Source organism: Alligator mississippiensis, chromosome 11, assembly GCF_030867095.1.
Source record: "Alligator mississippiensis isolate rAllMis1 chromosome 11, rAllMis1, whole genome shotgun sequence".
In the NCBI taxonomy this organism is placed as follows: domain Eukaryota; kingdom Metazoa; phylum Chordata; order Crocodylia; family Alligatoridae; genus Alligator; species Alligator mississippiensis.
The window spans coordinates 49,756,625-49,784,620 of NC_081834.1; the positions used below are offsets into that span (position 1 = coordinate 49,756,625).

At 51.0% G+C, this 27,996-nt stretch overlaps 1 protein-coding gene across 2 annotated transcripts; it reads left to right on the forward strand.

The window, feature by feature from the left end:
• On the forward strand, positions 1-27,996 carry LOC109282846 (uncharacterized). Of its 2 annotated transcripts, XM_059715008.1 has the most exons (7): positions 1-371; positions 19,289-19,453; positions 20,317-20,426; positions 25,714-25,875; positions 26,314-26,469; positions 26,833-26,936; positions 27,573-27,995. In XM_059715008.1, the coding sequence occupies exons 2-7, from the start codon at positions 19,396-19,398 to the stop codon at positions 27,646-27,648; spliced, it is 666 nt and encodes a 221-aa protein (XP_059570991.1). In that variant the 5' UTR covers positions 1-371; positions 19,289-19,395; the 3' UTR covers positions 27,649-27,995. The 2 variants fall into 2 exon arrangements, with proteins under 2 accessions (XP_059570991.1, XP_059570992.1); XM_059715009.1 differs by lacking the exons at positions 1-371; positions 19,289-19,453 and having other exon boundaries at positions 19,470-20,426; positions 27,573-27,996.

Consider the following 27,996-nt stretch of genomic DNA (forward strand, 5'->3'; position numbering starts at 1 on the left):
CCTGCTTTGCTGACAACTGTGACTCTCCCTGTGCAGGTGACAGGATCCACTACAGAGGGGAAGAGCTAGGCTGACGTATCATTGCAGGGGCTGCAGAAAAACACAAGCTTCACACCTAGACAGATCTAAAACAGGAGCCAAGCAACTAACAGTTGTTATGATGATCAACGTTTCCCTTCCTGTTTGTTTGGACTCTAATTAGCCAACCACCAAGCAAAAGCGCTTTGAAGCTATACAGTTAACTAGTAGAAGAACTAGACAGAGCTGCCAGCAAAGTTTGTGCAGTCCAGACCAAGCCATCCTGCCTCCCAGCTGACAAGCGAAGATTCACGCTTTGAGGCTATACAAGAATGGCTTCCTGCCTGCACTGGGTAAGTCTCTGTGCAGCTAAGATAATATGAAGGGCTAATAGCTGATTTTATATTGGGAAAGAGTCTTTTCCTGTTGTGTAGTTTTATAGCTTGTTGGTAGTTATCAAAACAAACCCTTCTGCTGTGTACATGTAAGAAGTAAGTAGGTGGAGTCTCTGCTATTCTTATTTAATGACAAAGTGTAAATGACAATAAAAGCCCAAGGAATGACCTGAAGAGGGGCATATAGTGCCCAAAAGCTTGTCTAGCATCTCTTCCACCTATTCAATTGAACTGCTTCTGTTGTGTCAATTCATAAAGCACTAGGTTTAAAAACCCGCTTTCTAAGTGCAATAGCTATGTGCAAATTGCATGTGTAGATGCACCTACTAAGGACAAAAACAAAACACTGAATAGCTTATTAAGCAAGTTCTCCAGAGGATTTGTGGAAAGAACAGTGTGTAACCGTGAAGTTAGAGACTGTAATAAAGGTAAAGTTAAAAGCAATCTTAATTCTTGCAATTTCTAACTTAAGTACTTGACTTTGCAACCTCCAAAATGTTCCTTTATGGGTGTTTCTTTTTAAAATAGGCAGACAAGATTATTTGGGTAAATCTGATGTCTTTTATTAGAGCAACTCAAATAGTTGGAAAAATTCTTCTTAGCAAGCTTTCGGGTTTAAAAACCCTTCATCAGGCTGAGGAAGCATCTGCAGTTGGTGTGTGCGTTTCTTGGCTGGAACGACTAGCAAAGAAGCCAGAGGCTGGTCTGCATGCAAAAAAGACAGTCAGTAAGATGTAAATTGAGAAGTTGGTGGTTGAGAGACAGGCTGGGGCAGGGAGGGGGAGTGGGGAAGGGGAATGAATGTAGCTGGTAAATAGTGGAGAGGTACCTGGGGAGTCAGATGTCAGGCAGATTATAATGTGTCATAAATCTAATGTCTATATTTAGCCCGTGATTTGTTTGTATCCAGGAGGCTGATGAAGTGAAGTTCATAGGCTTGTCTGTGAAAAGTGTTTTGTAAGTTGCCTTTGAAGATTACAACTGAGAGATTGGAGAGAGAGTGGTTTTCTTGTGAAAAATGTGCCCCCACAGGTACCTGGATATTCTTGTCTTTGATAGATTTCCGGTGTGCGTTCATTTTGGTGCGCAGTTGCTGTTTGGTCTCTCCTACATATTTTCCCACAGGACATTTGGAGCATTTGATTAGATATATTCCATTTCTGGAGGTATATTTTTAAAATATAAACACCAAGGTGAACAACAACCCTTGTTTCATGTAAAAAAAACTTTGAAATCTTAACTACATAAGTAGATTATGTAGGTGCTTATCATTTTTCCTCCTGTGAAGATGGGAAATTATAGTAAAACTAGCCAAGTGCCCATCAAGAACGAGAGGGGGTGGTGCTGGGGTGGGACAAAAGCCCATGTTGGGCCCCTACCCTGCGCTTCAGGTCTGGCCCTGCTTTTATGTCTCTCTTCAGTTCCAGGGCCGGCACCGGCACCACTTCCCCACCCCCACACACCAGGTCCATGTGGTCTGTGCTCCGTTCCCACCCAGCTGCTGGCAGGGCCTGGTGGTGGTGACGGGGTGCCATCACCATGCCCCCTCTCCCCCTCCCTGGATGTTTTTGGTTGGGTGGGGAACTAGCACCGTGCTCCCCACTGTTATGGTGGGTGGGGATGGAGTCCTGTATCTGGCTCCACCTCGCTTCTCGTCCAATCAAGGAGGGGGGCGAACGGGCATGCTCCCCCCACCCTCGCTGCCCCCTGCTTGTCTTCAGGGCAGTTGTCGGGACATGGTAGTGGTGGGGCACCACCACTGTGCTCCCCTTTCTCCTCCTTGCCAGCTTGTGTCCGCGCCCCACCCCCTGCTTCTTGTCCAATCAGGCAAGCAGTTTCCCCACACCTTCCCCTGCACTGCTCTGGGGCTGGGCCTGGGCCTGGGCCTGGGCCTGGGGCCAGAGCCAGGCCGGGGGACCTATCTTCCCCTCCCACGCTGCTTCAGGGCCGGGCCTACTCTCCCCATCCTCCTCTGTCACCACTGCCTGTAGGGGAATAGGGACTGAGGCCTCAGGCCCTGTGTCCCTGCTGTCATGGCAGTTCTCCACTGCACCATCTTCTGGCTGAAGGCTCTTGGAGCACTCTGATTGGCTGCTTCTCAGCCAATAAGAGTGCGAATAAAGCGTTACAGACAGACAGACAAACAGACTAAGGCTTTTATAATATTAGAATAAACCTTATTTGGCTTGCAGCCAAGCAACCAAACTGACTAGAATTGGACACAGATGTCTTTAGCTCGAACTTACTTTGTTCAAGTAGTCTAGTGCCTCTCTTTATTAATAATAGACTCTTTCTGGCTTGGAATATGTGTGAGCATGACTAAACCCAGTTTCCCTCTGTGAGGTAGGAGGATATCATTCTCCTTTCACTTGGACTTTGCATTACTTTGGACAAATAGTTAATAATGATTTATTTTCTGATCAATTTCTTATCACCCCTCATACAATCCCATTGCTACTTCCTCTTCTCTACCAGAAATACCAACACCCTAGTTGCATCTGTCATTTTTCATACTCATGCCACACTGGTGACTCAATTCTCACAACTGACAGTACATCCAGATGTTTCTCATTCTCAGTCATTTGTAACTAATGAACTCCCAGCTTGCTACCGGTATTCTTGTTGTTAGTTCCTGGTGCATAGAGTTCATCTGGTGTTTCTGGATTCAGTTTCCCTAAAGGAAAGATGCAACAAGTATTGTAATCAACTAACCCGATGCTTCCAGGGCTTTCACTGTTTGCCTGGAGAGTCAAAAAGAACCTTCCCTCCCTTGAATGTATAACTTGACTATAATTTGGCTTCTTTCTGTGTTCTGCCTTAGTCTGAAGCATTGAAGAATATTGACTAAAGGTTTGGAAGGGAAACTGGCCTTCAGGGAAAGGGAGCCTACTTGTGCTCTAGGGATACTGAGTCCTCCAGCTTGGCTGGTGCATGTTGCTCACATCCTCAGAATCGAGTTAAACAAGAAAAAGTTTCTTCAAGTTCTGATAAGCAAGGACCATTTTTGCACTTCCTCAGTGGCAGGCAGGCGTGGTTCACTTCCTAGGATTATCTGGGTATATTTTACCTAACAAATCCCCCAGTAGTGATAAAGCCCACATCATGGTTGGCATCCTTGCTTCTCCCTGTAGCATGCTGCAGCTTAGCACAAAGACCAACAAAGGGATCAAATACCCGCAGTTTGTTATTGGGCAATAGTCATGTATTGTGGCTTGCAGTATGTAGGGAGGAAGGACCAGGACTGATGTCTCTGTGGACCCTGTTAGACTGTATAGTTGTTATATGGTTGCCGGTGAGTGCAAGGAGTGGCCTGGAGGACTGTAAAGAACCACCCGGGGTAGAATTATCTTTCTCTTTGTGCCTCTAAATGGTGGTTCCCTCATGTGCCTGGGTGTTTTGGCCCCAACTTTATGCTGGATAGCATCACACATGGACTAAGAACCCATACACAGCTGCGTGCATGTATGTGAGCATGAGCCCAAGAAAAAAACGATGATGGGGTGGATAGTCCTCCCATCTTCTGTGAAGCAGGTATACATGGATTTGTTTGGTGGTGGCTGAACATGATGATTCAGTAGCTCTCCTTCTACCGTCACGGTACTGTCACATTGGTCTAACAATATCTTACCCCAAAGAATTCATGTGTTGGCTGCTGGTGCATTTGCTGAAATTCAGACACATTTTCGTGCCCCTCAGCTTCTATCTTTTTCAGTGAGAAGATAGTAAAATCCAAGTAACACCTAAGTAAAACAGATAGGTTCAGGTCAGGGGCATGGGGTTAGATGATATTTTCATGCAGCATCTTTACACCTGCTCTATGCTCCGAGAATGCAGGTCCGAGAGCTGCTCTAATTAAAGTGCCCCCGGCGTCTTGTGTATTCAGTTTCCTGCTCTTCAAAATGGCAGTGGGGCGCTTTAACTAAAGCTCATTAATAAGCTTTAGTTAAAGTGCCTCCACCACCATTTTCAACCATGCTAATTAGCATGCTCCAGCAGACTTGATTGTCGAGTCTGCTCTGATGCACTGTATTTTACAGTATGTCATAGTAGCATCCCCTCACATCTACAGGCACCCAAGGAGCCCTGCACATTGCAAACACCAGGTGTCTGAGTCCCCTTTAGCCCTTCAGAAGAAAGAATTGCATTTTCCCTAGAGATCTCACTGAAGTAAACTGCTTTCTCACTTGCCTGGGAAGAAAGACAAGCCTTGGCATATGTCCCAAAGGTTGTAACATCTGATTCTAGGCTGTTAGACCGAGGGAGGAAAGTGAATTCCAGTGTCCAGGGACCCGAGAACACCCGACCATCAATTGTCATGGACTCCAGCTCAGCAGTGACTGCGAATCTTGGCTACAGTGCAGGGAGAGAAGTTGTAAGAAAGGAAAGTCCAAGCCATTTAGGAGCAAATGCTTTTACCTTAATCATCTACATGCAGCTAGAGTTGAACCTGGAGCAAAACCTAGTCGGTGGGGGCAAACCTGTTGGGCAGGCATGCCACAAATTTAACTGTTGATCAGGTTACACAGAAGCCAAAGTACTGTCAGTGTTGATACGTTTCACCTATGACGCTACTGTCACCACGTTACACCAGCAAACACACTCATATCTCTCAGCAGACTAATATTAGGCCCATACCGGATACACCCGGCTTCTACATACTTCAGTGAGTTTAGATTTGAGTAACACCTTTCTTCCTTCAGAGAGTTCATATGCATCTGAATTTCTTTCTGGGTAAATTAAAAAAAATGTGTGTGTGTGTGGGGCGGGCAGGGGGAGAGGTAGAATTGTTATTGGCTCCTGTGCTGCCTCCTGCCTTGCTTCCTACCTCTGGCCACCAAAAACCAAGAACATTGATCTCCCTGCAAGACATTTCTGCACTGGTCTGATCAACAGCTTATTTAAACTCCTCCGATAGATGGAGGTGTTGGTTTATGCAAGTCGTTCCAGGAATGCGAACGTGTCTGGTTTCCCCTCTGCATCCCTTGAGAACAGAACGAGGGAGATTTTCCTTTGAACGTCTAGCTTTTAATGTGGCTGGATTCTTTGTTTTCCCCATTATATTAAATGTCACGGCAGTAATGAAACACAACAACTTAGTGGGCTACAAGGTCCTTGTAAGGGTCCTGTGCTCTCAAACAGGAATGTTAAACCAGGGGCGGGTAATTATTTTGGGTGGAGAGCTGCTTCATGAGTTTTGGTGAGCTGTCGAGGGCTGCGTGGGTAGCTGTGCCCCTTGGCAGTTGGCCCATCTCCTGGTTCCCATCTTGGGACTGGAAGTCCCACCTCTCACCCCCAACCTTTGCCACCAGAAGTCTCTCCTTGTGTCCTCCCAAAATACTCTGATGGGGCAGGTGGAGCGGTTGCCATCTTAGAACCAGAAAAAACCAAATCATACGCTAGAAGTCAAACACCTGCTATAACCTATTTTAATTTGCATAAAAGAGGTGATTGTATAAAAACCCCAAAATAAATTCTTAGCCTTGTGTATTGTGGGGGAGGTGGATGGTGGGATGGGGGGGCGGGCTGTGTGAAATCCATCCAAGACAGAAACCCACATTTGCCTGTAGGGGCACATCTCCCCCAAAATGACCATTCTCTGACAGATCTCTCCGTGCTTATCCTCAATGGATGTTTACAAAACGCCTCCAAAAGACATGGCTGTGAATTCAACTTCATCACCGCTCTGGGCATGAAAAATCATGGGCTGAACAGAGACATGAGCTGTCTTCCTCACTACAGCCTGCCTAAACGCCAACCGTACCATAACCTACAACAACACTATTTTCCTCCCCCCCGCCCCGTGCAGAGTATACAACCAAACTCGGAGCAGTTCAGCTGCCACATGCCCTCACACAGGCGACTGACGGGCCCCGGTACCCGCAGAGGAGTCGCCTCATCTGCACGCCGCTTCGCTTGAAAAAGGATCCTGTGTTATCCGAAAGCTTGCTGGAAACATCAGCCCACCTCCAAGTTGGCCTAATCAAAGATATTATTTCATAGATTTCATAGACATTAGGGCTGGAAGGGACCTCGGAAGATCATCGAGTCCAGCCCTCTGCCCAAAGGGCAGGAAGTCAGCTGGGGTCATAGGATCCCAGCAAGATAAGCATCCAGTTTGCTCTTGAAGGTGTTCAATGTTGGCACTTGAACAACCTCCGGTGGCAGGCTGTTCCAAACCTTGGGGGCTCGGACAGTAAAGAAATTCTTCCTTATGTCCAGCTTGAAACGGTCTTGTAGTAGTTTGTGACCATTCGACCTCGTCATCCCTTGGGGCACTCTGGTGAACAAACGTTCCCTCAGATACTGGTGGTCACCCCTGATAAACTTGTAGGTGGCCATCAGATCACCCCTGAGCCTGCCCTTTTCCAGGCTAAAGAGCCCCAGGGCTCTCAGCCTGTCATCGTAGGATCTGCTTCCCTGACCTCTGATCATGCACATGGCTCTTCTCTGGACTCTCTCAAGCTTCTCCACATCCTTTTTGAATTGTGGAGCCCAAAACTGGACGCAGTACTCCAGCTGCAGCCTCACCAAGGCTGAGTACAGGGGGAGAATGACGTCCCAGGATTTGCTTGAGAAGCATCTATGGATGCAAGCCAGCGTTTTGGTCGCTTTACTAGCCGCAGCATCGCATTGCAGGCTCATGTTCATCTTGTGGTCAATGATGACCCCCAAGTCTTTTTCTTCCTTAGTGCTAGCCAGCATAGCACTGCTGAGCCTATAAGGATGCTGCGGGTTTTTCTTCCCAAGGTGGAGAACCTTGCATTTATCAGCGTTGAACACCAGATTCTCATCCGCCCACTTGCTGAGCCTGTCCAGGTCAGCCTGGATCACCCGCCTGTCTTCTGGTGTGGATGCTTTGCCCCAAAGTTTGGTGTCATCGGCGAACTTGGCCAGTCCTCTTCTGACTCCAGTGTCCACATCATTAATAAAGATGTTGAACAGTATGGGTCCAAGGACAGAGCCTTGGGGGACCCTTAGTTCAAAGCAAAAGACTCTGTCTTTCCTAATGGCAATGAGGGCAGTGAAGTGGGATGTAAAGAAGAACGTCCTAGCCCCTGGGGTGGTTCGGCGCCGCACCATCTCCCCGACGAGCACCCTGCGCTGGGCAATGGCTGCTGTGCAGGTCATGCAGCGCGCCAGCAGCTCCCTGCAGAGAGGGAAAGGGAAAAATAGTCATTGCAGCTGCCCCCTGCACCACCACCATGCCCTCTCCCGGCCCCCTGCTTGCTGGACCTCTGCAAGTGATCCCAGCGCCTGGATGGCGGCACCATGCTGACTCCTGGCTACAGCATGGAGACAAAAATCAGGTCCCTTCACGTCCTGCAGAGAGCCTGGGCCATGCCTGGCCTGAGGCCTGTTGGCCAGAGCCCTCCAAAATGGAGGCGCCTGGATAACTTAGGCCTCTAGAGGGTGCCGAGGCTCTCCACATGGAGATGCGGGCGCAGCCAAAGCCAGCTGAGATGCAGGGCACGGCGCTGTGCTAACGCAGGGTTGCCTGACTGGCGTGCCGCGGCATAGGAGTGTGCCATCAGAAATGAACCGGCGTGCCCTGTAATTGTGCCGTGGCAATGAGCTGCAGTAGGTACGAGGATGGGGAGTGCCTTAACACGCGTGCTGCGGAAAATGTTTGTTCATGTAAGTGTGCCTTGGGCTGGGAAAGGCTGGGAAGCGCGGTGCTAACACACGTGTGCTGCTTCGGGACCTGGCGTCGCTTCTTCAGAGCCAGCTCAGGCATCTCGCCTGCACGGCCCGGCACTGCCACGGAGACACGGCCTTCCAGCGCGTTCTGCCTGCCCTTCCCAAAATGGAGGGGCCAGAGAGCCTTGTCCAGGAGCGAGGGGCACTGCCAGGGCTGGGGTGGGCATGGGGCATATCACTGCCCCCTCTCCCACAAAATCATATTCCTCTTTCCCCTTCCCTCCTCCTCTCTCCCCCATGGCCATTCTCTTTTTTGAAACTGGAAATAAGGTAACCCTGAGTGCTTTCAGGCCTGGCTTTTCCTTCAGTTCCCAATGACATGGCATCTGTCTGCCAGAGAGTATCAAGCCCTGGGGGCCCTAACATGGAGAAAATGGCTGCTTTCCATAAGGAAGCGGTCACAACAGGGGTGACCATGAAACGATTCTGGAAAGTTCTTTTCTTTCCTCGTTCTTCCTGCCACAATAAAGCATGTTACTCAGGGCCATGTGGTAGGCGGGTAAAGGCAGTGTTTGCCCAGCTGCCCACATCCAGATTTCATGGATCGGTCTCACGAGACCTCACCAGGCCTTCGAGGAGCTGAGCGATCACGCTGGCTAATGGCAGAGGCCGTGCATTACTGTGGCACGTGCTGCAGAGCAACCTTCAAGCATCTTTTCATGCCACCTTTGCCCCCTCCGTTGCCATTCTGGCTTCAGGCTCCCTCCAGATGGTCTCCCCTGACACAGTACAAATGTCCAGACCCGCAGGGAGCCCCGCGGGTTGGGTTACACAATGCAGTCATCCTCCTGGTCCAAATACATGAGTAGAGCCAATCTTCAGACTTTGTCCAGGTGGCAGGAGAGGCCCTTTGGCTCCGGCCCTTCTTAGGGGGAGCCGCTTAGTCTGCTTCCTACCTCCAAACTCTTCCTTGCCCCAGCTCCAGCTCCTTGCTCTCTCACTGCTTGGGCTTTCAAGAGCTAGTGACTCGCTCACGGCTGGGCAGCTGCCGCAGGGCCGGCTGCCCTTCTTAAAGGCCAGGCTACCTGGCTACACCTGCCTGCACCTTTCTTATGGGGCTGCCCACCTGCCAGCTGCTCCCAGGGCATGCGAGGCCCAGGGCACCTGGGCAGCGGCTGGGCGTGCAGCTCAGGCTTTCTACCTAGTCACACAAACTGCAGCGTGGGCACTGGCTCTGTTCCCTCCCATCCTTTAGAAGATCTTTTCCTTCTCTCCCTGGACTTGGCTTGGCCCTGCCCAGAGTTTCGTGTGACCAAGAAAAGAGCACAACCGCAACCAAGTCACACTCGCTCCCCCTGCATCCCACCTTCCCCCCCTCCCAAACACGCCATGCAGGGGATTGAGTGACCGTCTCAGTCCTGTCATCAGAAATGCATTTCTCTGTCCATCCTTCTGAGACGGGAAGGTGCTGGGGCCCAGGAAGCTGCTCAATGCCTTGCCCAGAGCTGCAGGGCTTGTGCTAATGGATACCAGTAGGAAGGGGTAATGGAGGGGCAGAGTTGATTCTGGCTTTCAGCCTCAGGACAGCACCAGGGCCAGCTCAAGGCTCCTCGGTGCTGTCCCAGACCTGGGACTGACCATTAGTACTAAAACCAAAATAGTGGCTGCCCCAGGGTCACGTCAAGCCTTTGGATTTCAGTTCACACCTGAATATGCTTCCCCCTATCACTGCAGAAGCTCTTCCGACACAGTTGCCCTTTCGGGAAATGTGGGGCTGAACATGGACGCGAACCCAGGGGTTCAGCTTCAGTAGACAAGAGTCACCATCGGATCATCCTGCCCAGCAAAGGCACCAGACCCACAGACACTTGTGGGCCAGATGAGGCTTGAAGCAACTGTCTTTGGCTCCATCAAAGAAGGAGCACTAATAGCAACAACCTACAGAAATTGCATTAACAATGCAGAGAAGAGTTTTCTTACATTTTCTGAATTCACACGAATGACATGAACAAACCTTGGAGCCACTGCTGAGCGAATGCCACATCTGTTTACCTCTCCTTCTCCACTGCCCCCAAATTTGGCATGAAGGAAGAGGTGGGAGTATGCTACCCTTGGTACTCTCATCAAAGAGCACAGTCCCCAGGAAGACCGGTCCAGCAAAGATCTGTGCCAGTCCATGTGTCCATCAGTCCACTATTCTGGGATGAAGATTATCTTGGCTCCCGACCTGGTGACATTAAACAATTGGCTTTTCCCCACCTGAAAGGTAGCCGTTTCTACCCTTGTGTCCTCCTTCCCATGTGGTACCAACCAAGGTCACCAAAGACATCCTACATCTGGCTGAGTTTTGCATTATTTATTACATTTTGGAGTCAAACTAAAAGGGAGGTAACTTAGGTTTTGGGAACAGCAAAAGCCTGGTCCAGGACTGCAGACAAGGGAAGAAAAGGAAAAAATGTTAGCAACAGGCTGAAGCCCGCAGGGGTCAGAGCACCAATGGCTCCAGTTTGTGGTCTCTCTTGTGGCCGTGCTGGCTGCTCACTGAGGTGATCGGGGCTGAGCAGGCGCTGCCTGGCTTCAGCGGTCCCTCCCTGCCAGTGCTGGGCATGCTCCCCCATCCCACAGCTGTTCTGGCACTTTCCAGCTGTGCAGGCCGGTTCTGGTCTCCCTGCACAATAGCATGGAGACTCCTCCCTGTCCTGCAGGGTTTTGTCACCTTCACCCTGATGGGCCCAAACAGCTCATCCTCTCGGGCTCCAAGTGGAGCCTCAGTCCCAGACAAGGCCCTCTCTGGGGAAGGTGCTTGGGGTGGAGGGTATTGGGGGGCTCCAGGGATCTGTACGAGGAATGATTGTGGGGAAGGAGGAGGTGTCAGAGGCTGTAGAGGGGGTCAGTGAGGGAGGAGCCCTGGCCAGGAGAGGACTCAAGGCCCAAAGTGGCTCAGCTCCCTGCTGTCAGTGCTAGCCCTACTGACACCCTCCCTGGCTCCACGTGGGCAGACATTAATGTCCAGACCACACCCACATGTGCCTGTGAACAAGCCCTTCATCTTCCTCCTTCTCTTACCTGAGTCTCAGTCTCTGCCGTAGAAGCTGCTCCTCCTCCTCCCACTCCCACTCTTGTTGTCGCACCTGGAAGTGCTGCTCCACCTGGTGCTCCTTTTCCATCCACAACTGGAGGTTCAACAGGACACAGAACGGAACAAAGAAGGAGTCAGTGCAGACAGCAGCAAGCGACCCCACAGGACACATCCCCACAGACATGCCAGCCACCCCGCCTCACCCCAATGCAGGGACACGTGAGACACACTTAAGTGCCTGTCGATCAATGAATGTGACTGGGGGTGCACAATTATGCACATGGAGACCCTTCTCCAGTGCACAGGGATATGCATGTGTTTGCCACTACACCTTCACATATGGGCACAGACTCCCACAGTGCCAGCTCCTTTGTGTGTATGTACGTGTTTTTACACACCCAGCACCCACTGCCTAATAGCCCCACAAGCCACCTCTCAGCAGATGCACAGAAACATCTACCATTCAGAAGCACAGGGCTGTGTCCCAGGGCTTCACCTTTGTCCTCAGTACCACCAGCTTCTTAAGGCCATGGAGCAGGACAAGGGCTTTCTCCATTTCTACCAGCTGCTGGCTGCACTGGTCCCATTTCTGGATTGGCAGGAGCAGGAAATCCACCAGCTTTGAATGGGGTGGCAGGCATTGATATTATTGACCATCTGCCAGGAAGCAGAGCACAGTCCCTTAAGCACCTTGACATGGCCATGGGCTAGGGTTCCTTCTGCACACTCTGCGTGATCCCGAGGGGATGGGAGGCTGTGCCATCCTCAGCCCTGTCACCAGCAGCCCCAGGAATCAGAGAGCCATGGAAGGCAGCTCAGACTCTGTGCAGTGTTACCCAGGAGGGATGCTGCCTGACGGGTCTGAACTCAGCCTTTCCTGGGGCAAAAGCTGGCATGGGACACCATTAGCTTCTAGGCAGAAGACCAAGGCCACATGGGACTAGTGCCCAATGCAAGGGGCTCCCAGGCTGCATAGTCTACCAATGACTCCTTGCAGTCATCCGGATAGCCGTCATACACCCTGTGCCTCAGTTTCCCCATCTATATAAGCAGACCACAGGCACATGTTTGGAAATGCTCAGGTCATGCCACACTAACCTGGTTTCTGCTGCCAGGTGCCAAACATCTGCCCATTACCCTTGCCCAGTCATGGCGGGGGGAGCTGTTCCTGGACCCAGTGGGAGTGATCCGCGTCCTCCAGGTGGTGTTAGAGGAATGGGCTTCTGTTGCCTGCTGCCAGGGACCTGGAGCTCCGGGAACTGGAGGAAGGGAAGAGATGATTGGGAGAAGGCACTTTGGGGCCAGTCTCCCCAGGCGGAGATTAGCTACTGCTTTGCATTTTGTGGGAAGCAGTGGGAACACTTTCCCTTTTTAGTCGGGAACCCAAAGGTCCTGCGACCCTGGACCCTGCCAAGAACAATCATAGTCCCTGTTCTGCAAGGGAAATCTCTGCTCATTCTGTGTCCAGGTCCTTGGATAGGTAATATTGTAGGGCCTCAAGATACTGACATCTGCAGCAGCAGGAGCTGAAGGGAGAAGGTGAGGCTGAGGATGAGGTTATGGGTAGGCCACGTTTATATAGTTACTTGGGCCTGTATTGTTGAGATCCCACAAAGACAGCGTGGGTGAGCCTTGTCAAGCTGTTTGGTCAGATCTGACAGGAATGAATTAGCGTTAGAAAGTGTAGAGCAGGGCCAGAGGGCACCAACCCTGGGCAAAAGTTCCACTCTCCAGCCTTCAACAATACCTTTGCCCAGGGCACTAAGTTTCTTCTTACACTGAATTTCTCTGTGGGACAAGCCGGCCATTATTGTAGGTTGGCAGATGCCCAAAAATGAGATTAGACAGGGATTCCATTTCAGTAGCTCAAGCTACAGACCAAGAGGTTGCAAAGAACACCGAGCACATGAAATGGGAGAACTTGCACAGACCCAGTGTCCTGCATTGGAAAGCTGCAGGTGACAGAAAACCAGCTTGCAAGACTTTACAAACAGGAGCAAGAGCAACGAAGGAGAACCTGTAGCAAGCCGCTTAAATGTACTTGGCGAGATCCTTGTCTTCTATCCATTCTTTTTCTTTTCCTAACACTGCTCTTATAAACTATGGAAAATCCTATCAATAGGGGATATTAAGAATGACTTCAAAACTAATTGGTACCAATTCTAATATTAAGCTACTGACTACATGAATTCAGCTACTGCCTACATAAATTAACTCATATTAAGATACCAACTAAGCTACCAAAAATATAAATACTAATCACTAATAGTACAAATACCTAGACAACAATAAATAAAATGGAACAATTGAGAAACCTAGTAAACCGAAACACTCTCCTTATCTAGGTCTCTTGGTGGACACCAGCAGAGGTATGAGAGAAAATACTTGACAATGCCTTTTTCTCCCTGACATCACCAGTCTCCACAGGGCAGGGAGGAACTTCTGTCCCAATCTTTTCTCAAGGTTGTGTTGGGACCTCATGAGGCTGCAGCATGTCCTCTTTCCCCCCACCCCTCCCTGCCCGATATCTGATGTACCCTTTTGCACTCCTGTGTCCTCCTTTCTATGTGGTACCAACCAAGGTCAACAAGGACATCCTGAGTTCAACTAATTTTTGAATTATTTGTTCAAACTGGAGGTCAGACTAGATGGGAGGTAGCTTTGGCTTGGGGAAGAGCAAAGGCCTGGCCCGGGACTGCAGGTCCCTCCAACTCTTGTGCCTGCAAGCAAATGGAAGAACAGGGGAAATGTTAGGAAAACACTGAAGCTCCCAGGGCTCAGGGCACAACATCTCCTTTGTGGTCTCTGTGGTGCCCATGCTGGCTGGTCACGGAGGCAGTTCAGGCTGAGCAGGATGCTGCCTGACTTCACCTGTCCTCTCCTGCCAGTGCTGGGGATCCTCCCCTGTCCCACAGCTGTTCTGGTACTTTCCAGCTGTGTGGGATGGCTCTGGTGTCCCCACACAATAGCATGGAGCCCCTTCCCTGCCCTTCTGGGCTTTGTCACCCTCACCCTGATGGGCCCGAACAGCTCATCCTCTCTGGCTCCAAGCAGAGCCTCAGTCCCAGACAAGACCCTCCTTGGGGAAGGTGCTTGGGGTGGAGGGTATTGGGGACTCCAGGGGATCTGTAAGAGGGATGATTTGGAGGAAGGAGGAGGTGTCAGGGGCCGTAGAGGGGGTGAGTGTGGGACCGTCCCTGGCAGGGAGAGGACTCAAGGCCCAAAGCTGCTCAGCACCCTGCTGTTAGAGCCAGCACCATTGACGTCCTCCCTGGCTCCATATGGGCAGACATTAATGCCCAGGGACCTCCCACATGAACAAGCCCTTCTCCTTCTTCCTCCTCTCACCCGAACCTCCGCCATAGAAGATGCTGCTCCTCCTACTCCCACTCCTTCTACCTGACCTGAAAAAACCCCTGCTGCTCCTTCTTGGTCCAGAACTGGAGGTTCAGTGGGACGCCAAAGGGAACAAAGAAGGAGTCAGTGCAGACAGCAGCAAGCAACCCCCAGGACATCCCCACAGATACACCAGCTACCCCTCCTTATCCTAGTGTAGCAACACGTGACACATTTACATGCCTGTCGATCAATGAGTGTGACTGAGGCTTCACAATCATGCACATGGAGGCCCCACTATAGGGCTCAGTGACAGGTGTGTGCTTGCCAGGACACCCTCACATATACACACAGACTGCCAGAATGCAGGCTCCTTACTATGTGTATGTGTGTGTTTGTGTTTATGTTTGTATGCATCCAGCACCCACAGCCCAATAACCATATATGCCACCTTTCAGCAGCCTTTGCTTGGAGAGGGAAGTACCTAACCCGGTACTACCCGGGTTATACATGTATGTGTTACCCAGGACACCCTCAAATGTGTTCACAGACACCCAGAGTGTGGGCTCCATACTGTGTGTGTTTGTGTGTGTGTGTGTGCGTCTGCTTGTGTTTGTATGCATCCAGCACCCAAAGCCCAATAGCCCAATAGCCACTTCTCAGCACACGCACAAACACATCTACCCCTTGAGAGCACGGCCATGCCCTAGGACTTCACCGTTCTCCACAGTACCACCAGCTTCTCTATGCCATGCAGCCGGACAAGGGCCTTTTCCAGTTCCTCCAACTGTCGGTTCCATTGGTCCCATTTGTGGACTGGCAGGAAAGCCCGGCAGCTTTGAACTTTTAAGCAGTCATGGAGACTGCTGACATCCTGCCAGGAAGCTGAGCACAGTCCCTTAAGCACCTTGACATGGCCATGGGCTGAGGATCCTTCTGCAGGCTGTGTGGGATCCCAAGTTGGTGGGAGCCTGTGTCATCCTCCACACTGTCGACAGCAGCCCCAGGCATCACAGGGCCCTGGCAGGCAGCTGAGACTCTGTGCAGGGTTGCCCAAGAGGGCTCCTGCCCAACCTGGCTGAACACAGCCTTTCCTGGAACAACAGGAGGCCTGAGGCACTATTAGCTCCTAGGCACTGGAACAAGACCACAAGGGAGTAGTGCACAAAGCACAGGGCTCCCACGCCCCATCCATAGCTCTGCGAATGACTCCTGGCTGCCATCAACAAGTCCCTCATGCAGCCTGTGCCTTGGTTTCCCCATTTATACAAGCAGACTATAGGCACATGTTTGGACATGCTCAGGTCATGCCACACTCACCTGGTTGCTGCTGCCGGGTGCCAAATGTCTGCCCACTACTCTTGTCCGGTGCATGGGGGTGTGGAAGCTGTTCCTAGATCTGGTGGGAGCAGTTCGCTGGCTTCCAGGTGGCGTTAGTGCTATTGGCAGCTCTTGCCTGCAGTCATGGACCTGAGGCTGCGGGAACTGGAGGAAGAGAAGAGATGACTGGGAGAAGGCACTCTGGGGCCCAGGCTCGCCAGGCACAGATGACTTACTCCTTTGCAGTCTATGGGGAACCAGCAGGAGAGATTTCCCTACCTAGTTGTGAACCCCAAGGTCTAGCACCCATGGATCCTGCCAAGAACTATCATAATCCCTGCTCCTCAAGGGAAACCTCTGCTCATGCTGTGGCCTGGTGCTTGGATAGGTAATATTGCATTGTGACCATATTGTTCCATTCAGAGGCACAGGGCCATGCCCCAGGGCTTCACCTTTCTCCCCAGCACCCCCAGCTTCTTCAGCCCTTGCAGCTGGACAAGGGCATTTTCCATTTCTGCCAGTGGCTGGCTCCGCTGGTCCCACTTCTTGATTGGCAGGAATCCCCGGCAGCTTTGGATGCTTAAACACTCACTGAGACTATTGACATCCTGCCAAGAAACAGAGATAGTCCCTTAAGCACCTTGAAATGGCCTTGGGCTGGAGGTCCTTCTGCACACTCTGTGGGATCCTGAGGGGACAGGAGGCTGTGCTGTCCTCCACACTGTACCCAGTGGTCCCAGGAATCACAGTCCCCTGGCAGGCAGCTCAGGCTCTGTGCAGGGTTACCCGGGTGGCATCCTATCCAACCAGTCTGAACACAGCCTATCCTGGAGCAACATGTGGCATGGTTCACCATTAGCTCCTAGGCATACAACCAAGAGCATGTGGGACTAGTGCCGAATGCACATGGCTACCAGGATCTATGGTCTACCAATGACTCTTTGTAGCCATCAGGATGTCCCTCGTGCATCCTGTGTCACAGTTACCCCATCTCTGCAAGCAGACCATAGGCATATGGGTGGAAATGCTCAGGTCATGCCACACTCACCTGGTTGCTGCTGCTGGGTGCCAAACCTCTCTGCCTATTTCCCTTGTCCAGCTTTGGGGGGGTGCGAGTGCTGTTCCTTGACTGGCGGGAGTAGTGCTAAAGCTTCCCGGAGGTGTGAGCGGGATGGGCTTGTTGTGCCAGCTGTCCCGGACCTGGAGCTCCGGGAACTGGAGGAAGGGAAGAGAGGATTGGCAGTCTCCCCGGGTGGAGATAACCCACTCTTTTGCTGTTTGTGGGGATGCAGCAGGGGCACTGTCCCTATTTTATGGGGAAGCCCAGGGTCCTGAAGTCCTGGATCCTGCCAAAGACTATTACAGTCACTGGTCCCCGTGGGAAAGCTCTGCTCATTCTGTGGTCGGGTGCTTTGAAAGGTAATATTGTAGGGCGTAAATCTACTGAAATCTTCAGCAGCAGGAACTGAAGGGAGAAGGTGAGGGTGAGGATGAGGATAGGAATGATCCAGCATTTGGATGTCTAGAGCGGGGCCAGATGGCACCAATCTTGGGCAAGTGTTGCACTCTCCAGCCCTCAAGAACACATTTGCTCAGGGCACTAAATTTCTCCTCATGCCCCTGCAGACAGGCCGCTCATTATTGCAGGTTGGCAGATACCCAAAGTGTGATCAGACAGTGATTCCTTTTCAAGTGTCCAAGCTACAGAGCAGGAGCATAGAGGCCTACACTAAACACATGGAGAAGCAGGAGGAAAAAGGAAGACAGCGACATACTAGAAGAGTCAGAAGAGACTCACAAACAGCAAGAGGTTGCAAGGAACCCCAAACACACGAGATGGGAGAACATGCACAGACCCAGACAGTGTCCTGTATCAGAAAGCCTCAGGTGAGAAACAGAAACAGCGTGCAAGACTTCCCAACTGAGAGCAAAAGAAATGAAGGAGAAGCCCTAGCAAGCCATTTACACGCACTGGGCGGGATCCTGGTCTTCTGTCCATTCTTGTTTTTTCCTCATGCTATCCTTATAAACTATGGGGTGTCTTATCGATAGAGGATATTAATAATTTCTTAAAACTAATTTCCACTACAACTAATATGGAGCAATGGACTATATAAATTAACCTACAAACTATATAAACTAACTAATATTAAGTTACTAACTAAGGAACTAACAACATATATCCTAATCGCTAATACTATAAATAGACAGTGAACAATCGATATAATGCTACAGCTGGGAAACCTAGAAATACTAAACACTCGCTCTCGGGGGATACCATAGAGGTATGAGAAAAATGACTATGTCTTTTTCCCTCCCACATCACAAGTCTCCACGGTGCTGTGATGGCACGTGTCATAAAGTGGCACATGTCAAAAAGCAGCCCGTGTCAGGCCCTGTACCTGGGGTTTCCAACCAGGCTGCCTTGGATATCCATTTTATTTTTCGAGTGTACACATGCATCTGAATTTCTTGTGTGTAAATAAATAAAAAAGGCAGCAGGGCAGGGGGAAGGGATAGTTCTCATTTTGCTGCACCTCCTCCTCCCTTCTTGCCCACAACTGTCCCATAAGAAAGGAGAAAAATTATCTTCCTGAAAGACATTTTGCCTTTACATTTGATTTCATGGCTGTAAGGGCTTGCCAGGACTTCTCCTTTATTTCTCCTGATAGTGGTTGGAAAGTCTTGCACACTGATTCTCCTTCTCACCTGGAGCAGCTTTGCAGTTCAGGACAGTGTGTGCGTCTGTGCATCTTCTCCCATCTCATGCTTGGTGTTTCTTGCAATCTCCTGCTGCTGTGAATCTCTGCTGGCTGTCTTTTGGCCTTGTGTTGTGTTATTTTTCCTCTTGCTTCTCCATCTGTTTAGTGTAGGCCTCAATGCTCCTGGTCCTAGCTTGGGCTCTTGGAATAGAATCACTGTCTGGCCTCATCTTTGGGCAACTGCCAACCTGAAATAAGGACCAGCCTCTCTTGTAGAGGCATAAAGAGAACTGCAATGCCCTGGCATAGGTGTTGTTGAGGGCTGGAGAGTGCACACTTGCCCAGGGTGGGTGCCCTCTGGCCCAGCTCTAGTTATGCTACTGCTGAGTTATTCCAACCAGGTCAGACCAAACTCCTTTAGAAGGCTCCCCCTGTTTCCGCAGTCCCATGTGGGATTTCTGGATGATACAGGCCTGAGTAACTATATCAATGGGACCTCCCCTGGTGTTCATCCTCTCCCTCTCGCTTCAGTTCTTGCTGCTAAAGATGGCAGTTTCTTCAGGCCCTGAATTATGACTTATCCAAGCAGCCGGCCACTGAATGTGCAGAGCTTTCCCCTGCAGAGCAGGATTTATGATAGTTCTTGGCAAGAAACAGGGGTGCTAGACCCTGTGGTCCACAACTAAATAGGGAAAGTGCCCATACTGCTTCCCTACCCATTGCAAATGCGTAGATCATTCCCGCCTGGGGAGCCTGGGGTCCAGAGTGTCTTCTGCTAATCATTTCTTTTCTTCCTCCAGTTCCCTGGCTCCAGACCCATGGCGGCAGGTAGGGGCAAGCAATTTCAATAACATCCTCTGGAAGACTGCAGACCAGACTGATTGTGTCCAAGGACAGCTCCCTGCCTATGCACTGGAAAGGGGCACCAGGCATACATTTGATGCCCAGGAACAGCAACCAGATAAGTATGGCATGCCCTGTTTGTATAAAGGGGGAAACTGAGGCACAGGCTGCACGAGTGACTTGCTGATGGCTGCAAGGAGTCATTGGCAGAGGCATGGATGGGGCCCAGAAGCCCTGTGCTCTGAGCACTACTCCCATGTAGTCTTGATCCAGTGCCTACGTGCTAATGGTGCCTCAGGCTTTCTGTTGTGGTGCACCTGCTGCAAAAAGGCACTGCCATCACTGCTGGGAGTGCCTGCGGGGAGTCTGCCACCCACCTCACCACTGACACCGCTGGCAGCGACTGTTGGCGGTCCACAATTGCCATTGGCCACAACCGCGGCTGGCAGCATCTGCAGGCGGTTGCCGACCGGTGGTCAGTGCTTGCCTGCCCTCTCCTCCCCCATTCCTGACAGCACCACAGCTACCTGAGGGTGCTTGCCATGCCTCCTCAGCCTCCGGGGGCACGCAACGTTCATGGGTAAAGCCCTGGGACACGGCCCAGTGCTTTTAAGTGGTAGATGTGTTTGTATATCTGCAGAGAGGTGGCTCATGGGGTTGTTGAGCTGTGGATGTTGGATACATGTAAACACAAGCAAACACACACAGTAAGGAGCCCTCACTCCGGGAGTCTGTATGCACATGCAAAGGTGTCCTGGGAAACAGATGCATTTCTCTGTGCACTGCAGAAGGGTCTCTGTGTGCAGGATTGTGCTTCCTGGTCACATTCATTGATTGACAAGCACATAATAAGTGTCTCACGTGTCCCTGCAGTGGGCTGAGGCAGGGTAGCTGGCATGTCTGTGGGGATGTGTCCTGTGGGGTGCTTGCTGCTGCCTGCGCTGACTCCTGCTTTGTTCCCTTCTGTGTCTCATTGAACCTCCAGCTGTGGATGGAAAAGGAGCAGCAAATCGAGCACTATTTCCAGGAGCGGGAGCGGGAGCGGGAATGGGCGGAAGAGGAGGAGCGACTTCAAAGACAGAGACTGAGGCTCAGGTAAGAGGAGGAAGAAGGTGAAGGGCTTGTTCATAAGATCATGTGGGAGTTCCCTGGACATAAATGTCTGCCCTCATGGAGCGAGGGAGGGCGTCAGTGGGGCTAGCCCTGACAGCTGGGAGCTGAGCCACTTTGTGCCTTGAGTCCTCTTCTGCCAGGGACCCTCTCACACTCACCCCCTCTACGGCCTCTGACACCTCCTCCTTCCTCCCAGTCATCCCTCTTACAGATCCCCTGGAGTCTTCCAGTACTCTGCACCCCAGGCAGCTTACCCAAGGAGGGTCCTCTGTGGGACTGAGGCTCTGCTTGGAGCCCGAGATGATGAGATGTTTGGACCCAGCAAGGTGAGGGTGACAAAGCCCTGCAGGGCAGGGAGACGGCTCTGTACCATTGCACAGGGAGACCAGAGCCATCCCTCATGGCTGGACAGGTGAAGAACAGCTGCGGGATAAGGGAGCATCTCCAGCACTGGCAGGAAGGGCCAGCTGAAGGAAAGCAGTGACCTGCTCACCCCAGACTGCCACAGATAGCAGCCAGCATGGCCACAACGGTGACAATACGGGAGGTTTTTGCAGCATCAACCTGGGTAATTCAGCGTTGTCCTCACAGTTCCCCTCTTCTTCCCTTATCATGCAGGGACAGGAGTCAGAGGGACCCGTAGTCCCAGCCCGAACCTTCCCAATTTCCAAAATCAAGATTCCCTTCCCTTTAGTTTCACCCTGTAGTTTAATAAATAATTAGAAATTCAGTCAGACTCAGGATGTCTTTGCTGACCACGGTTGGCACCACATGGCAATGAGGAAACATGGGTGGAAAATGATATATGTGATGTTGTGGGGCAGGGGGAAAAGAGGACATACTGCAGCCTGTGGAGGTCCCAATACACCCTTGAGGACAGGTTGGATCAAACCTGTTTCTGTTCAGTGATAAAAACAGTACGGTCACAATAGAAGAGTACTGCAGCTTTTGCAGGGCTTTCTACCTAGAGGACACTCAAAAATGCTCACTTTTGTAGGCATGGGCTACCCCAGAGACTGGTTATTCTGCGATGTGTGCCAGGGCATGGCATGTCAGGCCATTTTACTCGGCATGGGACAGAGTGGGTAGGGGTGCATTGCCACCCCTCTGGCTTTACTTGATATGTGGAATGAGCTGTCTGTGCTCATCAGAGGATCAGCGCAGACTCTTGCTGAAGTCACTGCTTTTGTGCTGCTCCAAAGCCCAGAGGGTGAGCGCAGCCACCATTCATCACTCTATTTTCCTTTCCCCAAGATGTGTCATGCAGCAGGAAGTGGTAGGTGGGAAACGGTGGTGCTGCCTTTGACCCTCTCTCCTCACCAAGCACAATCCCAAGGAGGGGGCCAGTCCAACAGAGATTTAAATGCAAGATAGATAGATAGATAGATAGATAGATAGATAGATAGATAGATAGATAGATAGATATTCCTTCCTCTGGTTTATTGTATTAATAGGTTTGTATATAGTTAAGTTCACAGAGTGTCCTGGCTTGGCTCTGTTGGGGAAGAAGGGAAACTGCGTGCAGCCAGCAATTTCATCCCCCAGCACACCTGCCCTGCTTACCTTTGCCTTTGCTTGGAGAGGGAAGTACCTAACCCGGTTCTACCCGGGTTATACATGTATATGTTACCCAGGATGCCCTCAAATGTGTGCAGAGACACCCAGAGTGTGGGCTCCATACTCTGTGTGTGTGTGTGTGTGTGTGTGTGTGTGTGTGTGCTTGTGTTTGTACGCATCCAGAACCCAAAGCCCAATAGCCCAATAGCCACTTCTCAGCACATGCACAAACACATCTACCATTCAGAAGCACAGGGCCATGCCCCAGGACTTCAACTTTCTCCACAGTACCACCAGCTTCTCGATGCCATGGAGCTGGACAAGGGCCTTTTCCAGTTCCTCCAGCTGCCATTTCCATGGGTCCCATTGAGGGCTTGGAAGGAAAGCCCAACAGATTTGACTTTTTAAGCAGTCATTGATACTGCTGACATCCTACCAGGAAACAGAGCACAGTCCCTTAAGCACCTTGCCAAGGCCATGGGCTGGAGTTACTTCTGCATTCTCCGTGGGATCCCGAGGTGGTAGGAGGCTGTGCTCTCCTCCATAGTCAACAGCAGCCCCAGGCATCACAGGGCCCTGGCAGGCAGCTCAAACTCTGTCCAAGGTTGCATGTCCAAAAAGTCTCCTGCCCAACCTGTCTGAACACAGCCTTTCCTGGAGCAACAGGAGGCCTGAGATACCATTAGCTCCTAGGCACTGGACCAAGACTACATGGGACTAGAGCTCAGAGCACAGGGTGCCCAGGCCCCATCGACGGCTGTGCCAAAGACACCTTTCAGCCATCACCTAGTCCTTCATGCAGCCTATGCCTAAGTTTCTGCATCTATACAGGGAGGCCATAAGCAGATGGTTGGAAATGCTCAGGTCATGCTATGCTTACCTGGTGGGTGGGCATTAAATGTACGCTAGGTGCCCTCCTTCAGTGCAATGAGGATGGATGGGCAGTGGGGAGGGAGCTGTCCCCAGATCCTATCGGTGTGGTCCACAGGCTTCCAGATAGTGTTATTGAAATGGGTTGCCTTTGCCTGCTGCCACGGATGTGGAGCTGCAGGAACTGGAGGAAGAGAAGAGTTGGTTGGGAGAAGGCACTCTGGGGCCCATTCCCACCAGGCAGAGATGACCGAGTCCTCTGCAGTTTATGTGTTAACCAGCAGGGGCACTTTGTGTACCTAGTCGGGAAATCCAGGGCTCATCAGCCCTGGATCCTGCCAAGAACTGTCGTCATTCCTGCTCTGCAGGGGAAAGCTCTGCTCATGCTGTGGCCGGGTGCTTGGATAGGTAATAATGCAGGGCCTGAAGATACTGCCATCTTTAGCAGCAAGAACTGAAGCGAGAGGGAGAGGATGAACACCAGGGAAGGCCCCATCGATATAGTTACTCAGGCCCTTATGATTCAGAAATGCCACATGGGACTGCAGAAACAGGGGGAGCCTTCTAAAGGAGTTTGGTCTGACCTGGTAGAAATAACTCAACAGTAGCATAACTAGAGCTGGGCCAGAGGGCACCCACCCTGGGCAAGTGTGCTCTCTACAGCCCTCAACAACACCCATGCCAGGGCATTACATTTCTCCTTATGCGTCTACGAGAGAGGCTGGTCCTTATTTCAGGACCAGTTTATTGTTTATTGGCAGTTGCCCAAAGATGAGAGCAGAAAGTGATTCTATTCCAAGAGCCCAAGCTACCGACCAGGAGAACTGAGGCCTACATTAAACAGATGGAGAAGCAAGAGGAAAAAATAACACAAGACAAGGCTAAAAGACAGCCAGAAGGGATTCACAGCAGCAGGACATGGCAAGGACCACCAAGTATGAGATGGGAGAACATGCCAGAGGCACACACTGTCCTGAAGTGGAAAGCTGCTCAAGGTGAGAAGGAGAACCAGAGTGCAAGACTTTCCAACCTGTCTCAGGAGATATGAAGAAGCCCTGGCAAGCCATGGACTGGACCTGGGAAAACTATTTGCCCAGATGAGTTTAACATCACTTTTTTAGAGCACAGGATCCTTACAAAGACCTTGTTGTCCACTAAGTTTTGCTTTGTTTTGTTACAGCCATGAAATCAAATGTAAAGGCAAAAAGAAGTAATCCAGCCACGGGAAAACCTAGACATTGAAAGGAAAATCTCCGACATCCTGTTCTCATGGGGTCACAGGGAAAATCAGAAATGTTTTGATTCCTGATCCTATGATGGAGCCTAGGAAAATGAGATTTCATGAGCAAGCATCACTTTCTCCAATTATTTGGGAAGGATTTAAATAAATTATTGATCAGATCCAAAGCAAAATGTCTTTCAGGAAGATGTATTTTTTCCTTTTTAGGGGCCAGGCGCAGGCAAGAAAGGAGGAGGAGGAGGGGCAGCAAACTGAGAAATATCCCGTCCCCCTGCCCCGATGCCATTTATATTTATTTACACACAAATACATTCAGGAGCATGCGTACACTCAAAAAATAAAATGGATATCCAAGGCAGCCTGGTTGGAAACCCCAGGTACAGGGCCAGATACAGGCTGCTTTATGACACAGGCTCCTTTATGACATGTGCCCCTTTATGACACGTGCCATGATGTCACCGTGGAGACTTGTGATGTGGGATTGAAAAAGATACTGTCAAGTGTTTTTTCTCATACCTTTACTGGTGCCCCCTGAGAGTGAGCGTTTAGTACTTTTAGGTTTCTCAGTTGCAGCGTTACATTTATTGTTCTTCGTCTATATCTAGTATTAGTGACTAGGATTGATATTCTCTGTACCTTAGTTAGTAGCTTTATATTAGTTAGTTTATATAGTTTGCAGGTTAATTTATATAGTCCATTGCTCCATATTAGTTGTAGTAGAAATTAGTTTTTAAGAAATTATTAAAAGCCCCTATTGATAAGATACGCGATACTTTATAAGGAGAGTGTGTGGAAAAAACAAGAATGGACAAAAGACCGGGATCCCGCCCAGTGCCTGTAAGTGGCTTGCTAGGGCTTCTCTTTCATGTCTCTTGCTCTAGGTTGGGAAGTATTTCACGCTGGTTCTGTCTCTCACCTGCGGCTTTTCGATGCAGGACACTGTCTGGGTCTGTGCATGTTCTCCCATCTCGTGTGCTTGGGGCTCCTTGCAACCTATTACTGTTTAATTTGTGAGTCTCTTCTGATTCTTCTAGTGTCTCGCTGTCTTGCATTTTCCTGCTGCTTCTCCATGTGTTTAGTGTAGGCCTCTATGCTCCTGCTCTGTGTAGCTTGGACACTTGAAAAGGAATCACATTTTAGGCATCTGCCAACCTGCAATTATAAGCGGCCTGTGTCACAGGGGTGCAAGGAGAAATTTAGTGCCCTGAGCAACTGTGTTGTTGAGGGTTGGAGAGTGCAACACTTGCCCAAGGTTGATGCCTTCTGGCCCTGCTCTAAACATGCTAATGCTGGATCATTCCTATTCTCATCTTCACCCTCACCTTCTCCCATCAGCTCCTGCTGCTGCAGATTTCAGTAGCTTTACGCCCTACAATATTACCTTTCAAAGCACCCGACCACAGAACGAGCAGAGCTTTCCCATGGGGACCAGTGACTATAATAGTCTTTGGCAGGGCCCAGGACTTCAGGACCCTGGGGTTCCCCATAAATAGGGAAAGTGCCCCTGCTGCATCCCCACAAACTGCAAAAGAGTGGGTTATCTCCACCTGGGGAGACTGGGCCCCAGAGTCCCTCTGCCAATCCTCTCTTCCCTTCCTCCAGCTCCTGGAGCTCCAGGTCCCAGACAGCCGGCACAACAAGCCCATCCCGCTCACACCTCCGGGAAGCCTGAGGACCACTCCCGCCGGGTCAAGGAACAGCACCCCCCTGCAAAACTGGACAAGGGCGATGGGCAGAGGTTTGGCACCTGGCAGCAGCAACCAGGTGAGTGTGGCATGACCTGAGCATTTCCAACCATGTGGCTATGGTCTGCTTGCAGAGATGGGGTAATTGAGACAAAGGCTGCATGAGGGACATGCTGATGGCTGCAAAGCATTATTGGTAGACAAACGAGCCTCGTAGGCCTGTGAATTGGGCACTAGTCCGACGTGCTCTTGGTCATATGCATAGGATCTAATGGTGCACCACGCCACTTGTTGCTCCAGAAAAGGCTGAGTTCAGACTGGTTGGGTAGGAGTCCACCTGGGTAACCCCTCACATAGCCTGAGATGCCTGCCAGGGCCCTGTGATTCCTGGGAGCACTGGGGACAGTGTGGAGCATAGCACAGCCTCCTGTCCCCCTGGGATCCCACAGAGTGTGCACAAGGACCTCCAGCCCAGAGCCATTTCAAGGTGCTTAAGGGAGTCTCTGTTTCTTGGCAGGATGTCAATAGGCTCAGTGAGTGCTTAAGCATCCAAAGCTCCCGGGGATTTCTGCCAATCAAGAAATGGGACCAACGGAGCCAGCAACTGGCAGAAATGGAAAATGCCCTTGTCCAGCTGCATGGGTTGAAGAAGGTGGGGGTGCTGCGGAGAAAGGTGAAGCCCTGGGGCATGGCCCTGTGCCTCTGAATGGTAGTTGTGTCTGCTAAGAGATGGCTTAAGGGGCTATTCGCCTGTGGGTGCTGGATGTATACAAACACATACACTGTGCCCATCTGCAAGTTTCTTTTTGGAAACTCAGGCATGTCCCTGTGTACTGGAGAAGGGTCTCTGTGTGCATATTGTGCACCCCCAGTCACAGTCATCAATCAGCACGTGCACACGTGTGTCTCCCGTGTCCCTGCATTGGGGTGAGGAGAGGTGGCTGGCATGGGTGTGGAGATGTGTCCTGTGGAGTCGCTTGTTGCTGTCTGCAATAACGCCTGCTTTGTTCCCTTCTGTGTCTCATTGAACCTCCAGCTGTGGATGGAAAAGGAGCAGCAAGTCGAGCACTATTTCCAGGAGCGGGAGCACGAATGGGCAGAAGAGGAGGAGCGACTTCAAAGACAGAGACTGAGGCTCAGGTAAGAGGAGCAGGAAAGTGAAGAGCTTGTTCATAAGATCTTGTGGGAGTTCCCTGGACATAAATGTCTGCCCTCATGGAGCCAGGGAGGGCATCAGTGAGGCTGGTTCTGACAGCAGGGAGCTGAGCCACTTGGGGCCTTGAGTCCTCTTCTGCCAGGGACCCTCCCACACTCACCCCCTCTACGGCCTCTGACACCTCCTCCTTCCTCCCAGTTATCCATCTTACAGATCCCCTGGAGTCCCCCAATACCTTGCACCCCAGGCAGATTCCCCAAGGAGGGTCCTCTGTGGGACTGAGGCTCTGCTTGGAGCCCGAAAGGATGAGATGTTTGGACCCAGCAAGGTGAGGGTGACAAAGCCCTGCAGGGCAGGGAGGCGGCTCTGTACCATTGCACAGGGAGACCAGAGCCATCCCTCATGGCTGGACAGGTGAAGAACAGCTGCGGGATAAGGGAGCATCCCCAGCACTGGCAGGAAGGGATGGCTGAAGGCAGGCAGCGGCCTGCTCACCCCAGACTGCCACAGTTGGCAGCCAGCATGTCCACAAAGGCAACCATACGGGAGTTTTTTGCACCCTCAACCTGGGTAATTCAGCATTTTCCTAACATTTCACCTCTTCTCTCCTTACCTTGCAGGGACAGGAGTCAGAGGGACCCACAGTCCCGGCCCAGACCTTCCCAATTCCCGAAATCAAGATTCCCTCCCCTTTAGTTTCACTCTGTAGCTTAATAAATAATTAGAAATTTAGTCAGGCTCAGGATGTCCTTGCTGACCACGGTTGGCACCACATGGCAATGAGGAAACATGGGTGGAAAATGATATATGTGATGTTGTGGGGCAGGGGGAAAGGAGGAGATACTGCAGCCTGTGGAGGTCCCAGTACACCATGGAGGACAGGCTGATTCAAACCTGTTTGTGTTCAGTGATAAAAACAGTATGGTCACAGTGCAGCATTTTTGCAGGGTTTTCTACATAGAGGACCCTCAAAAAGGCTCACTTTGGTGGGGATGGCTTACCCCAGAGATCGGTAATTCTCTGGAGCGTGCCAGGGCATGGCAT